We start from the raw sequence: 13,782 nt of genomic DNA, 5'->3' as shown, positions 1-13,782 counted from the left end.
CTGCGTGGACATCGTCACTCGACGGATACATACAGGCAGTCGTCGTCCTCGCACTCACGTCCGCACACCTGGAAACACCTGGGCCGGAAGAAACCGAGAACGCCTGCTTCTTTTCTGTATTCGTTTTCATGTGTTGCTTTTTCTTTTAGGTCAGCTTTGCTTTCTGAAAGCCAGGACTGGTTTAAATCCGCGCAACTTTGGATGTAAAGAAATATTAGCAAACTAAAAAAAGGTAAGATTTGTGTTCCACAATGACTACATGTAAACACGTTCAACTTTCCGTTCCATTGTGGCTCTCCCTCTCTCATTAACAGATGTCTTTACCGTTTCTCACAGCTGCGTGTGTTATCATTAGGACTCATTGTCAGTGATGTCATTTTCACAGCAATTTGGCCGGGATGTGGGCTGGATGTCATGTCAAAGCGTGCGTGTGAAGATCGTGTGCGAGTGGGAGATAGAAGGTCTCCGCTCATGAAAGAGGAAATGCAATAATTCATCTTCCTCTTTTATTGCAGATTAAAATGGGCTGCTTCACATTCGTCAAATTGATGACGGTCTTGTTCAACTTGCTTATCTTCGTGAGTATGTTTCCGCTTTGATTGCATGCCCGGGTATGAGGAGGAGGGTATAGGGGGGGGGGGGGTGTTCATTGATTGTTAACACGAAAAGTAATGTGTAAAGTAAAAAAAATACAAAATACAGAAAAACAATGGCTTTTGACACAATGCCCAGAAAATCATTTCATGTCGCCCTTCAATGCAAACAGACGGTACAGAAACATTTCGGGTCACTGAGCCAGAAGGCCTATTTTCTCCTCCACTTTCTCCCCACCGCAGCAATTTTCATCTCATTGACTTCAAACGTCTCTAGTTTTGCCACCTACATCCCGGCTTAATGTTGATAACCAATGTGCTTTGTGAAATGGAGAGAAACTTTGGCGAGGGTAAGCTGAATCCGCCCGCCGAGTCGGGCCCACCTGGGCTCCCGCTGTCACAGATGAAGCTCCCAGCACAAGTCATCATTCCCCCCGAGTTACGATGCTCAATAAATCTGGCGTGGCAGCTCTAAAACTCACAGCAGCGCACTGACCATGATGTCTCTCTGAAGTGTTAGCTCAAACACATTCAGCGGCATTTAACGTTCGCCGTTGCAACTTTAACATCACCTTCTTCATCAGAGGAGTCGGGATCTGCATTCAGAGAATTTATCTTTCGAGGAAATAAGGGCCAGGATTCAAATAAGAATCGATGTTCTCCATCGGAAGTCACAGAATCACGTTTGCAGTGAAGTGAAGCTGCTAAATATGATGCTATGAAGAAGGAAATATCTCTTCAAAGTGCAGTCTCCAGGATTTCACAATTTCCGGTTGTATCAAATTTACTTTTTTGGTATTCCCCTTAGCAAAACCTAAAATAAGATTCATTTAGAGAAAATGAACCAGAGGAGAGCACACCAAACCCAGACAGGTGGAAGCCAGGGGAGAACGATTGGCCAAATGCAGCAGGTTTGTACAGTGATGCAGTCAGACCATTGACTCCAGCAGGTGAGGCCAAGCAGTCCTGTTGAGAGTCCCTTTACACGCTGTAATGCTGGGCTGTCCAAGACAAGGGTTGAAATCTTTGGTTGTCATTCAAAAGAGGTAGTTCTAGTACAGTAGACGTCACCGTGAGACATGAGCACTGACGGCCGACCAAAATGTCCTTTGGTGACCAAACAGCCCGTGAGTCTGAATGAATGAATCAGCGTATGACATGAAACGATGCAAAATACAGTGACGAGATTGTTGTTGTCGGATTGTTATTGGATACAATAATCCGTCTGAGAGGGCAGAAGAAGTTGAGGAAGATGTGCTCTTTTGAAACATGTTTCCATTGTCAAGAACCGAGTACCAGTACCCTGATTCTCAATTCCATTTATGAATTATCTTTTAAAGATCTCAAAATAAAACGTAGCTGAACAAACAGCAACAGTGATATACAAGTTAGCCTGCGATTTCAGCTCCAAAGTGTGCATCTCCCCTCTGCCGATGTGACTGCATTGGGAATTAGAAGTGTCTCCATGTATGTTGTGTTTGTTCAGACCTACGGTCGAGCGTCGGTACTTAATCAGATTGTCTGCTCCCAGTAATATGACTCATGAAAATGGGTTTTTAAACTGAACTGACGTCTTTCTCAATCCAGCCTTTTCAAAGAGAACCAATTCCATTTAAATTGGGGTGGGCCGCACCCGCTCTCTTTCCTGCTACCTCTGTATCTTTCTATCTCTCCATCCACCTCCCCCTGGAGGCCATGGCCTCCTATTCTGCAGCCTGTTATCCATTCCCTCTCCTCTAACCCTAATAGCTTTTATTTCCCATCTCCATAGATATGACACTGCTTCTTCTCCCCCCCCCCCCCCCCCCTTACCATTTCAAAAACCTGATTTACTTCCAGTCCTTTTGCCATGTGGGTGTTCAACTGACAGGGCATCCACCTGCATGTGGCACACCATCAAAGGGATGAGACATCTTTCAAAAAAAGAAAAGAAAAAGGAAAGCCATTGTGCCAGCTATAATTATACCTGGTGAGGGATGATGGTGGCACACGAGGAGTTAGAGGGGGAATATGCTTGTCGTATTACATTTAGCCAGCGGTGCACTGATGGCACTGAACAGGTTCAAGAGACGAGAAAATAAAACCCGGAGTGAAAGGTGGGGCGAGGCAGAGAGAATGAAGGAGAGCAAAAAATAGAGAGGCAGAGCGGGGCCAAGACAGGGAGACAAAGACAAGAAGGGGGGGGGGATGATCCCCACGTGGGCGATGTCAGCGTCTGACAGGAGATGTGGCGTGTCGGGGCCTGAGGGGGGAGGTGGGAGAAGAAGGAGAAATCACTCAGCGCGAGGAGTTCAGGGTTAAAATACACGGAGGAGACGGAGGAGGAGGATAAAGGGGTGGAGGAGGAGGAGGAGGAGGAGGTCAGAGGTGGAGGGATGAGGAGGGAGAGGCAGGCAGAGAGAGACAATGACAGTGGGATCAGGTAATTTCCAGACTGTAATATGAAACATCTGACATAGTTTTGATCGTGATTGTTATGAGCGGGTTTTGCAGGTTTTGAGCCAATAGTTTCACGAAATACACTTCAGTGTCCCCGAACGAAATGACTGCCTGCTCGCCTTTGTTCACAGTCAGAGATTATGAAGCAGGTTCAACTACTGTCAATTCTCTGTAAAGTTTGTATTAACACTATTCTTAATTATAAAATATTTCATAATATTCAAGTAAGACTGCTTTATTTGCTTTTATTAACAGCTTAACATGTCCCCATCTCCAATTGTGTTCTTTACAAATCTAAGATAATGTAGAGCGCATTTTCGCAGCACTAATTCAATAATATGAGTGAAACATAACTCAACTGTATGCTGGTGATGTTTTCTCTGATCCTCCTGCAGCTGGGCGGCCTGACCCTGCTGGCCACGGGGATCTGGGTGAGCGTGGACGGGGGCTCCTTCCTCCGGCTGCTGGGGCCGTTCTCCGGCCAAGGCATGCAGTTCGTCAACGTGGGCTTTCTCTGCATCGCCATCGGGGCCGTGCTGCTGCTGCTGGGGCTCCTGGGCTGTTGTGGGGCCCACAAGGAGAGCAAGTGTCTGCTGCTCACGGTGGGTGTAAAAGACACGGCTTATAAAGTGACCGCACGAGTGCAGAGGCAAGTCAAAGGCGAGGCGGAAGTAAGGCTGTGATTGTACACTAGAGTTCTAGAAACGCTGAGACAAAGACAATAATCCTTTACCCCCCCCCATCAACCCACTGTACAATGTAGCAGCTAAAGAGCCAGATATGTCTCTCAGGAGCTCCTCCTGCCTCATTCATGCCCGCAACACCACCAAACCCCCGAACAGTGGCGTACATTATTATGCTCATTAGCGACGAGGCTAACTACCTCTTAGTCCACTGCCGCGAGTCTAATGAAGAACACAGGCAGCACGTTTTACCCCTGTAGAGCCCCCCATCATGTCCACATCTGCCATCGAGTTGAATGATGCAGTGGATCCTGAGACTGACGGCGGATATCTGGCTCACGGGAGAAACAGCTGTAATGGACTGAATAACTGCAATGGATGAGCTGAAAGAGGGCATCACTCAGGCGACGAGGCTCCTTATTGTCCCGCTGTGTAATCAACCAAGCTTTATGGACAAGTCTGCGATTATTACGTACAACAGCTGTTTAACTGGACCCTGGATGTTCAGATGTGTTGGTGGTTACAAACCTCTTGATGTTTAAATGATTCATTTATTAATTCAGTATTTTACTTTCCACATTCAGTCTTTTTGAAAAAGGCTCCATACTCTCAGACCCAATTTATTACAGAGTTAAAAAGTCAATCTTCATCAGAGAAAATGTTGATAAAAGGTAATCCCACAGCTTTACAGCATTAAGCAAATATAAATACAGGTCATTTCAGCTCTAGACTTGGTTTTGGAAAGCTGCACAATTTGTATTATTTTGATATAATTAAATACAGAACAAAAAAAAACATCTCATCTCCTCTTCTTCCCTCCCTGCAGTTCTTCTCCATCATCCTCATCATTTTCATCACTGAAGTGGCAGCTGGAGTCGTGGCTCTGGCCTACTCTTCATTTGTAAGTCTCCCCCTCTTCACCTTCATTCACTGCCTCATCACGTCCCCTTCGCTTCTATGACCCCTCTTTCTCCTCCTCTTCACTCCCCTTCCCTTTGTCTCTTAATTTGTCTCATCCTTTCTCTTTCACCCTCTCACCTCCTCGTCCCACTCTCTGGATTATATCTCCACGTAAATTCTCCATCATAGCTGTAGCCATCATTGAATTACTGGCTTTATGTCTGCCTCACTACATTCGGCTACTTAATGACTCCGGGATAGCCCAGGGCCGTGTGCGCTGTCGCTAACTTTGAGCAATTTATTACTCTGGAATATTGAAGGTAAAGCATTTTATATGCAAAACAGCCTATTTACATACGCGTTACCCTCACTCTATTTCTCACTCTCTCTCACACACACACACACACACACACACACACACACACACACACACACACACACATGCTCCCTTTACATTAAGTGCCACGTATAATAAGTACAGGGCTTTCAAATGAGAATGTAAAAGGAGGTTAGTGAAGATTTGGATCCTAATAAAGAATTTATTTTTTATTTTTTATAAACCAATCAGAGGATGCATCTAGTCCCCAGGAGCAGAAGAGGTAATCTAAACTGTATCAATGTGCAGGGAGGAGTTGATGAACGGAGAGTGGACTCTGCACTGCCTGGGAATTTCACTCAATTTTTAGGTGCAGCACAAGTAGTTTGGTTGCACTCTTAAAAGGTCCGCACAGAGTGGATGAAAGATATTGCACTAAAGTGATTCATGTAATTCACATGGACTCTATTGATCGCATACCCGATGAAGACGTGATGTCAGAATGTCGGAATTTTACTGGGAGCATCGATTCAGTGTTCAGCCGCATTTTTCAGAAACTCCTTCTTGAAATTTTATTTTTTAAATATTAAAATAGTTCATTTTTTAAATTGATATTTTATTGTAGGCCTACTCAACTATATACAGAAACGATAAGTGGATGATTTCTGTTTCGCAGTAAACAGGTCGACCTTTAACTTCTCCTTCTCTCTCTCCGTTTCATGTTTACTTTCTCTCTCAGCTATACTGTCCAACCCTGTGTCTGCTCTCACAAAGAAGCTAAGAGAGTGCATGTGTGTGCATGTGTCCTTGGAGGCTGAGCTGGCAGAACTGCTGCTGCTGAGGCAGTTTTGTTGAAATAAATCTGCCCCATCTCTTGCTTGTCATTGACAAAAACTGAGCTATTGAGCTCGGCGAGCATTGTAAACAGCTTTTGCTGAGATGCCAGCATGCGAGAGCGAGAGAGAGCTCAGTGAAATGCAAGACATAACTCAAGAGTCGTCTCCCTGAAGGAGATCACAGATAAGGTTCAGTCAATTTAACGCGGTTTGTTAGCTTTAGCATCATCTGTTCATTACAAACACAAAGGACATTGCCAGGTCCATGGCGGTTATGAGTGCATCAGAGCAGCTGTCCATTTCCTGCTTTTGATAAGACAGTAAACACAATAGCATCAGAATAATGAATATGGGCAATACACACCTAATATGCATACATATATCCGCCTGTGTCAATAAGTAAGAGACAGAGGCGTGGACAATGAAAGGGGAGGATGAATAAAGCGCTGATCTATACGGTCCTACTTATCTGCGGCATAAATCTGCCTTTCGGCCAGCGGCCCCCGCAGCTCATCTAACCGAAGCACCAATAACCTTCAGCTGGTCAGAATAACTGAGATTTAAAACGCAATTCCAGCAGGCATTATGAGAGGCCGTCAGTGGTCATGGTTGTTCTTTCTCCGCCAAGTGATTCGGAAGTGACCTGGGTGGAGATTTATTACCGGGGGCCGATATGGACTTCACACTGCATGAATGAAATAGATGCGATGTGGCATTTATTGAATCGCACCGACGTCTATGGACAGTAAAGGACTGTTCTCTCAAAACGTAATCCAATACCGACTGGTGTTTGCTTTCGTATCTCGTCAGTAAGAGGAAAGATGAGCCCGAGTAAGTGATGCGGGATGATTAACTCCAATTACTTCTGCTTTAATGCTGCAGCAATCAACAGCATTATATTAAAATAAATGGAAGAAACGCGTGTACGTGGAAGGGGTCACTCGTGACAAACCCACAGAGAATCAACACCAGTGCTGTAGTTCCCCCTCAGCTCTACGGAGAAAGCATTAGCATTGTGATCATCTGCTATTTTCCACACACAATAACGTTACCTTGTCTTTGTTTGGACAACTTTTATATTGTGCAGGAGATGGAACATATTTTTTCCCGATGTTTACTCTTTGAGGACGTCTTTTTTTTTCTTTTTTTTAAGTGATGCTCAGCTCTGTGACTTGGAAGACAAGAGATGCAGAAACTGGGGCTTTGTCGACAGCAGATGAAGCACAAACGGGTGTATTCCAAATGTTCACTTCCATCACTCTTATTTGCATGTTTTTCCCTTTTCAAATTGTATGGTCATGCAAAAAGGTGGATGGAAATGCAGCTTATGACTAATGGCACGACGCATCGCCTTTCCTCTTAAAGCAACGCTCAGCTGAATGTAATAAGATCTACATTTATTGCTTTTCCACTTAAGAACAATAACCAATTAGCAGCTGACGAGTCACTGACGTAAAAGATATCAATAATTATTCCAGGCGCAGCAACACAAGGTAAAGCAACAAGAGATCAATAACACATGAAGCTGAAGATTTTTATCGCGCGCGTGTGTGTGTGTGCGTGTGTGTGCGTGTGTGTGTGTGGCAGGAGTTCCCTCTACTGTATTGTTAGATGTGTTATCGCCTCCCGCCTCACTGTGCCGTGGGTTACTGTAGGCTTTGTCCTGCCTGTCAGACGTGTGTGTGTGTGTTTGCAGGGGCCCATATCAGTGTGTAAGCATGCGAGTGTGTGTGTTTAACGGGATGTGGTGAGGCGCGGGGCAGAGTGACAGTGATGAATTAGCCGGCTGGTAATAACCCTCTCTGATCTCAGCCGCTCTCACAGCTTCTTGGGGGGGCATTTTTAATTGTGGCATGTATCCCAGCATACCCTTGGGCATCTCGTACGCCTGCCCCCTTCACTGTACACACACACACGCACAAGGAGAGGAGGAAGAAAAGAAGCACTTTCAGACACATACACCTGATACACTCGGTTGCACTTGTCCACATGCACATACAGTAAGGCACACACTCACCCTCATCAAATGGGTCTTTGCGTGACTGTACGCGACAGGATTATTCATCAAAATGGGGGTAAAAAAAAAAAGACTGTGGGAGGGAGGACGGGAAGCCGTGAAAGAAAGCTAACCTGTGTGTTTGTGAACAGAAGACTCTCTCATACTACCTGAACCATAACCTTTTTTTGCACTTTGGATAAACACAAATGGCAGACAAAATGTGTCCTGACCAAAGCCATCAGGAACATCCATATATATGTAAATGCCCCCCCGGTTCATGACCATAAAAAGGAGAAGAAGAATGGAGAATAATGTCAGGTCATTTTTTGATTTATTTTCATTTTTTCCAAGTGCCAGGCCGGGGCTGTTTATTTCCCAAGTGCTTTGTGCGAGAGATTTATTTAATTTCTGATGAATAGGTGACTCCCAGAGAATTATTTATCCTGCCTGTGAAATCAGCTGCAGTATTTTATTTTCAGGGGCTTCCATAGTGTGATGTGTGTATACTCAAGTGCGTGTATGTGTGTGTGACACTGTTGGACTTCTGCAGTGAAGACATGTGCTTTTATAGCCATCTACAGGACCTTATTTGCATGTATGGGCCTTTCATATATACTGGATCCTAAAAGAGACAGTGTGTTGGTGCTTTTTTATTACGATTTTATTATCGTGAGCTACACAAAGCGTGGTATTGGCTTGCTATGTTGTCCCCACCTTAGGAGACGTTGCATCATAGCATAGAGCCAACTAATCGCTGAAATGTGTTGCCAATTATTTTTATTAGCGATTTTAATCCATTAGTGGTTGCAGTTGGGCATCTCGTACGCCTGCCCCCTTCACTGTACACACACACACACACTACAGGAAGGAAGTGAACCAGCTGGTCCGTTGGTGCCAAAATAACAATCTCTTCCTCAATGTGGGGAAAACAAAGGAGATTGTTGTTGACTTCAGGAGAACCCACTCCCAACCCCCCCTCCCTCTGACCATCAATGGTGCTGCTGTGGAACAGGTGAGCAGCACCAAATTCCTGGGTGTGACAATCACAGATGACCTCACCTGGAACAGCAACACCACTGCACTGGCAAAGAAGGCCCAGCAACGCCTGTACTTCATCAGGAAGCTCAAGCGAGCAGGAGCCCCCCCCCCCATCATGCTCTCATTCTACCGAGGCGCCACTGAGAGCATCCTCAGCAGCTGCATCACGCTGTGGTTCGGAAGCTGCACCGCCTCCAACCGCAAGAGCCTGCAGCGCATTGTGAACTCTGCCCAGAGGATCATCGGAGTCTCACTCCCTACACTACAGGACATTTACAACACCCGCCTCACCCGCAAAGCACTCGGCATTGCGGGTGACCCCACCCACCCCTCCAACAGCCTCTTCAGCCTCCTGCCTTCAGGGAGAAGGTTCCGCAGTCTCCGTTCGAGCTCTACCCGGCTGAGGAACAGCTTCTTCCACCAGGCGGTCAGGATGCTGAACTCTCTCCCTCCCTCTCTCCTCTCGCTCCCCCTCTCTCCCCCCCTGCCATCTCTCCCCTGACCTCTCTACCCTCCCCCTCACCCACCTTTCCCCACTGCCTCAAATGGAACATACCAGGACATCTACTCCCCCTCACACCCCTTCCCTCATCCAGCACCAGTCACTTTTTCTATTTATTTATTTTAATTTTTTATTCTCTGCTGCTACGAACAAATACCCCCCTCACACACCCTTCCCTCATCCAGCACCAGTCACTTTTTATTCTCTGCTGCTACTTGTTAATCCTTTATCTAGGCCCTTATGTTCTTAACTTTATTCTATTTTATTCTATTATATGTTATATGTTCATGTCTATATTACACTGTGGGACTGCGAGAAACGGCATTTCGAATTTTCTGTATGCATAACACATGTGGAAACTTTGACAATAAAGTGAACTTTGAACTTTGAACTTTGAACAGTTCTAACTTCTGAAAAGTGAATTTCTTTTTTTTTTTTTTTTACCTTTAATGGAGCCAGGTTAAGTATTTTATAATGGGAGGAAATTGTGGAAAAATTAGGGCATTTTGGAGAGTAACAACATTTTTGGTAAGTGTGGACCTTTGTGGACATGACATTTTAAGTGAGGAATGTTTCGGGAAAACTGAGACATTTTGGAAAGTGATGGCATTTTTGCAAAGTAAGACATCTATAGAAAGTGTGAATATTTAGAAAATGAGGATATGGTGAAAAATTAGGACACTTCAGAAAGCGGACATTTTTGTCAGGCGAGGGAGAACACTTCAGAACAGTGACGACAGAGTTCTTTGCCCTGATGAGAGAATGTAGACTTGCTTTTGGTGCTGTAGTTAGAGTTGCATTTAGGTTACGGTTAGAGGCGCGGGAGAACAAAATGTCAATAAGTGTCCTTACATGCGTGTGTTTTTCCCAGGCAGAAGGGATCCTCAAAGCGTGGGCGACCCCTGCTCTACAGACAGATTACGGCAGTGATCCTGTGGTCACTAAGATCTGGAATACTACCATGACAGAGGTACAGTATCGGCACTGTTTATTTTTAACTTTTGCATTAAAGTACTGCTATTGCATGTGTGCGTGCAACAGAAATTGCATATGTATACTTCACCTTTAAGAAAAATCATTATATTTATTAATATGCACCTAAACGGAAATAATGAAGACATTACAGCGTTTTTGACACAGTCTATATTGTTTTTTTTAGTGGTGCATATTAATAAATAAAAATAACTCAAACTCAACACAGAGTGAACCACGGGATTCTTGAGCCCCTGAGAGTTGATTTAATGGATTAATGTTCTCTCTCTGTCCTTCAATAAAACATAAACAACCCGTTTCCAAAATGCAGCGCAACAATTTCTGAAATGAAATCAAACAAAAGCATCAACAGGAATGTCGACCGTAACATGGACCTGCTTTTGTCCATTCGTTTTACTTCAGCTCACCTGCACACAACAGCCTCAGTCAAGGTGACTCAGTAGAAAGAAAAACCTTCATTCATACGGTGTGACAGCTCTCCAACGGCTCAGTTTACATAGACAAAGTAAAACATTCAAGCATTCCGACCTTGACAACAAAAAGAAAAAACAACTTGACGTTTTGCCTTCATTTAGTTGTTGACACTCAAAGCGTCTGAAAGCGACATTTGTAAAACTCAAAGCAATGCGGTACCCCAGACAATGTGTGTGTCATGGCTACTTCATAGTTTTAAGTAGTTTCACACTTTTTGAATGAATGCAACACAGTAAATACAGATCTGTTCTGAATGCAAACGCACAACAAAACAAAGCAACGACTAAACTCACAACTTCCTCTCAGAGCAGCAAGGCCCTCGCTAAACTTTAATTAATTACGTTCATTAAATGGTTGCACAATGGAGAGGATGAATGCTCATGGATAACACGACATCTTTAACCACAAAGTATTCTCGTCAAGTGTTTTCCTGCTATGTCCCCCCCCCCCCCCCCAGCTGGAGTGCTGCGGTTTCACCAACTACACAGACTTTGTCGGCTCGAAGTTTGAAAAGGAGAACGGAGGCAGCCTGCCGCCTGGCTGCTGCTGGACCAACAGCGCCCCCTGCAGCCCTTACGAGGCAGAGCGCAGCGCGGTGCAGGTGAGGTTGAAAACGCCACGACAGATAGATGATGTGAACAATCGCACCGCTAACATCCATCCCACACATAAAGGGAGCATCACAACTGCATTTGCATTGCCTACTGGGTCTGGCATTACCTTAAAACGGTAAAAAAAATGGGAAATCTTATTTTACCGTAACAATTTCTTGCTCATAGAGGTACCGCACATGTACAGGCAACATTCATGGTAGGAAAGTCACAATACCAGAAATGTCGTAGTCGATACCAGTGAGAGTTAAATTCCATGATTCACGATACCTAATTCGATATCCCGGTAAAATTACAAAAACAAAACGATAAATCTTCAACATACATCGAAAACAAGTTCACCGCGTGCTTTCAGCTGTATAACGCCAGCGTCAGCACTCGCTTTGTCACTTGCTAAGGGACAGTTGTACAAACATACCGGGAGTCTCAAAGGCGTTCTATTGTCCCCAGGATGACAGGAGGATGTTAGTTCCGAGCCCTGATCCTTGGTACCTGCCGTTCTGGTTTTCATCATTTTGGCATTGACTTGGTACCGAAGCATCGGTTCTTGACTTAAGTTGTCAACTTAAGTTGGTCAAGGTTGTCCAATCACAGACGGGGCTGTCTGCTACAGAGACCGCTCAAGGAACTAAAAGGCCCAAATTTATCCATAACACAATGAGAACACATGTTTGAGTTCACCAAAAGGCATGTGGGAGACTCAAATGTCTTATTTTTTTACTAACATGCTGATGTCATAGTATATAGACTTGTTGTCTCACCACGTCGGAAATCAGAAGCTTGAGCCACACTCAAGAAGGGGCGATGCAATATCCCTTAAAAACGTTATTTCTCTCCTGGAAGACATTCATAGCGTTGTCCTCATTTGCACACACAAAAAGGGACAAAACGGTATCAAGAAAGCTAGAGAGGGTTCCTCTATGACCTCATGGCTAGTCCATCCAATAGTTGCTTAATTATTTCAGTCATTGCCATCAGTTCAACCCGCCGCTGGCATGGCTACAAATGCCAGTTAGTTTTTGGACTGAGGTCAAATCAAATAAAGAATACAAGGACAATGATTTGAGCCTGAAAACTGGTGATTTACCATGTTTGTTTAAACATGGCAATATGGCCAATTAATTAAACTGAAAAAACCTTCAATACATTGAGAGTTAAAACGAGCTACTGTGTATCAGGTGCAGCCAGCCCTAATTTCCTTACTATTAAAAACGTGTATTACATTGCAAAATCAGTGAATGTCATATATTTTGGCCATTGGCGTCTTCCTTTGTTGTCTATTGTGTGTATTGTGTCAATTTGTTACGAATGTATCATTCTATTTACACAAACATCTTGCTCAGGGCTGTTTCAAACATATCTTGGAGACCCTCAAAGAGCACGCCAACATCGTGGGAGGCATCGCAGCAGGAATCGGAGTCTTCGAGGTAAAATAACACAGAAAGGCTAAACTTTCAAAAGTGTGAGTCAGTGCTTTGGTACATATTTAAAAATCCCCAATCAACAAACTCCAACTGCAAGGCCAGTGTCTTAGTTAGTAGAGGTAATATTATATCTTTATTATAAGAGGGGGGATTAGAACCCTAGAGATCTACATGGAGCCAGCTTTTCTGACAACCAGTCTCATCAGCCAAACACACCATGTGATCTGGATGGAAAAATTAAAGTCCCAAAAGTACAATATGTGTACCGAAACTTTTTGAAAATTATATAATACATGTGTGAAGAGATAACCCTGTGGGTATATGAGCAGTTTAGTCTTTTCTTTATTAATACTAGAGACCTCTGTCATGTCTGATTATCATCTGATCTGCACGGTTTTAGTAGCCTGAAGATAATACAAAAAACTGATTAACATTTGTGTCCTGTTGTTTCCTCAGATTGCTGCAATGATAGTGTCCATGTACTTGTACTGCCACCTTGACACGAGAATAAGTTGAAACTCCTTCAGGGAAACACCACAAGAACGGCACAGACATGTTATTTTGTTTTTTGATCTGCATTATTTATTTTCTGTCTCTTTTCTGGTTCTCTCTCTTTTCAGAAAGATGTCTAGCTTCAATACAAAGTCATGTTTATGATCTATCTATTCTAGAGTTTATTTGCACCTGCAGAGTGTAAATATTTTAAATATATGCCAATAAAATATTTCTAACAGCATTTACTCAGCGATGACTACACCTGGTTGTTCCCTATACATTTATTTTATGGAGTAGTCAACTTTTTTTACAGCAGTATATGGTGACACAGTGAATCAATTATTCTCAAAGGCGTCGCTTAGTTCTGAACCGCCCACTCTGGAGAGCTTTTTAGCCTCTTTTATCTGCTCCTCTTGGTCCCGTCTGGATAAACCCGCTGTAAACTACCTGCCCGGCACCAAACAGCAGACGGACACAGT

General features: G+C 44.0%; 1 protein-coding gene across 1 annotated transcript; it reads left to right on the top strand.

Moving 5' to 3' along the window:
- Nucleotides 1-518: 518 nt before the first annotated feature.
- Nucleotides 519-13,324, top strand: tspan1 (tetraspanin 1; the record flags this gene model as incomplete). Its single annotated transcript, XM_079267025.1, has 7 exons — nucleotides 519-578; nucleotides 3,428-3,634; nucleotides 4,542-4,616; nucleotides 10,178-10,276; nucleotides 11,231-11,374; nucleotides 12,728-12,811; nucleotides 13,265-13,324. Exons 1-7 carry the CDS (start codon nucleotides 522-524, stop codon nucleotides 13,322-13,324), a joined length of 726 nt encoding a protein of 241 aa, XP_079123151.1. The 5' UTR covers nucleotides 519-521.
- Between the last annotated feature and the right edge of the window lie 458 nt (nucleotides 13,325-13,782).

This window comes from Melanostigma gelatinosum (assembly GCF_949748355.1).
Source record: "Melanostigma gelatinosum genome assembly, chromosome: 4".
NCBI lineage: Eukaryota > Metazoa > Chordata > Actinopteri > Perciformes > Zoarcidae > Melanostigma > Melanostigma gelatinosum.
Note: the sequence above shows the minus strand (reverse complement) of the source record. Positions and strands in the feature narration are given on the sequence as shown.